Source organism: Aplysia californica, unplaced genomic scaffold (genome assembly GCF_000002075.1).
Source record: "Aplysia californica isolate F4 #8 unplaced genomic scaffold, AplCal3.0 scaffold00965, whole genome shotgun sequence".
Taxonomy (NCBI): domain Eukaryota; kingdom Metazoa; phylum Mollusca; class Gastropoda; order Aplysiida; family Aplysiidae; genus Aplysia; species Aplysia californica.
Window position 1 is genome coordinate 55,927 of NW_004798235.1, and position 1,058 is coordinate 56,984.

Sequence of the window (1,058 nt, forward strand, 5' to 3'; positions counted from 1 at the left end):
CCCCCACCCCCATGTTCTCCTAGCCCTTCCAACTCAAGTCAAACGCCAAACTAAAATCACCCATTGGATAGGTCCTTTTCAGCTAAGCCAATCATAATTTTTCTTTCGGTTCTCCTTAACTTTAAAATATTTTGAAGTTGTAACAGTTAACATTAACACACGTGAGTAAACTCCTCGACAATGCTCCCCTTTTGCAAAAGGTGATTTTTTAAAATCTGTTAGTTTTTTAAATGTTTTTTTTTTAATGGCTTGAAGACAGGTGAAGTTAAACTTGTAAAAACAATCACGAGTTTGTTGTGAACTCTTGTGAGCTTTGGGGCTTGTTGAAATATCTCATTCGTTGTCCAAACCCCAGCGGGGTCGTCAGGAACCAGCACAGAAGGATAGGAAAGAAACTAAAGAACCAACATGGTAAGAGACACAATCAGCTTTTTATTGCGCGTTTGATCAATTTAATATTCGTGTTTATATATGCGTCCATCGACACGGTTTAGATATAATTTAGGAGGCGGGTGGGCTTCAACCATGCCTGTCAGGACCAGCCCAGGCTGAGAGGGACACAACATTCCAGCTGAAAGACCAAGACAGTCGATAGAAATTCTCCCCACACAGGGATTGAACTCAGGTCTTCTGCTTGCGACGGTGATGTGCCCCACTGCTACACCACAGAAGCCGGTCGTTGTTTTTTTTTAAATCAAAAGGCGATAGTTTCATATGGACGAGACGTTACGATTAGTACATAGATTATATGATGCAATAACCTTAGTGGTTATAGGTAGCGTGACGTGGTGTCAGGAACGTTAGCTTACAGGGGAAGACTTCCGTAACGAGTGAACACTATGAGACATAGATCTAGTAGAATTGAGGGGTAGGGGTAGGCTAGTAGTGTTAGGGTTAGGTCTCTTCTTTATTGTGGTTTTTTGGGGGGAGTGGTCGCTCGTTACGGAAGTCCTTCCATTTACGGCATTGGTGGGATCTAGATCTGAAGTTCTAATTAGTGTTAAAAGTAGAAGTGTGTTTATGTGTTTGTGTGTGTGTGTGCGTGTGTGTGTGTGTGT

The 1,058-nt window shown here is 42.2% G+C and overlaps 1 protein-coding gene across 1 annotated transcript in view; it reads left to right on the plus strand.

The window, feature by feature from the left end:
• The first annotated feature begins 303 nt into the window (after positions 1–303).
• LOC101847460 (actin-depolymerizing factor 10) overlaps positions 304–1,058 on the plus strand; it is a 7,048-nt gene continuing 6,293 nt past the window's right edge. Inside the window, exon 1 of the mRNA XM_005110908.3 lies at positions 304–411. Within this exon, the coding sequence (XP_005110965.1) occupies positions 409–411 (3 nt within the window). The 5' untranslated portion in view covers positions 304–408. The remainder of the gene's footprint in view (positions 412–1,058) is intronic.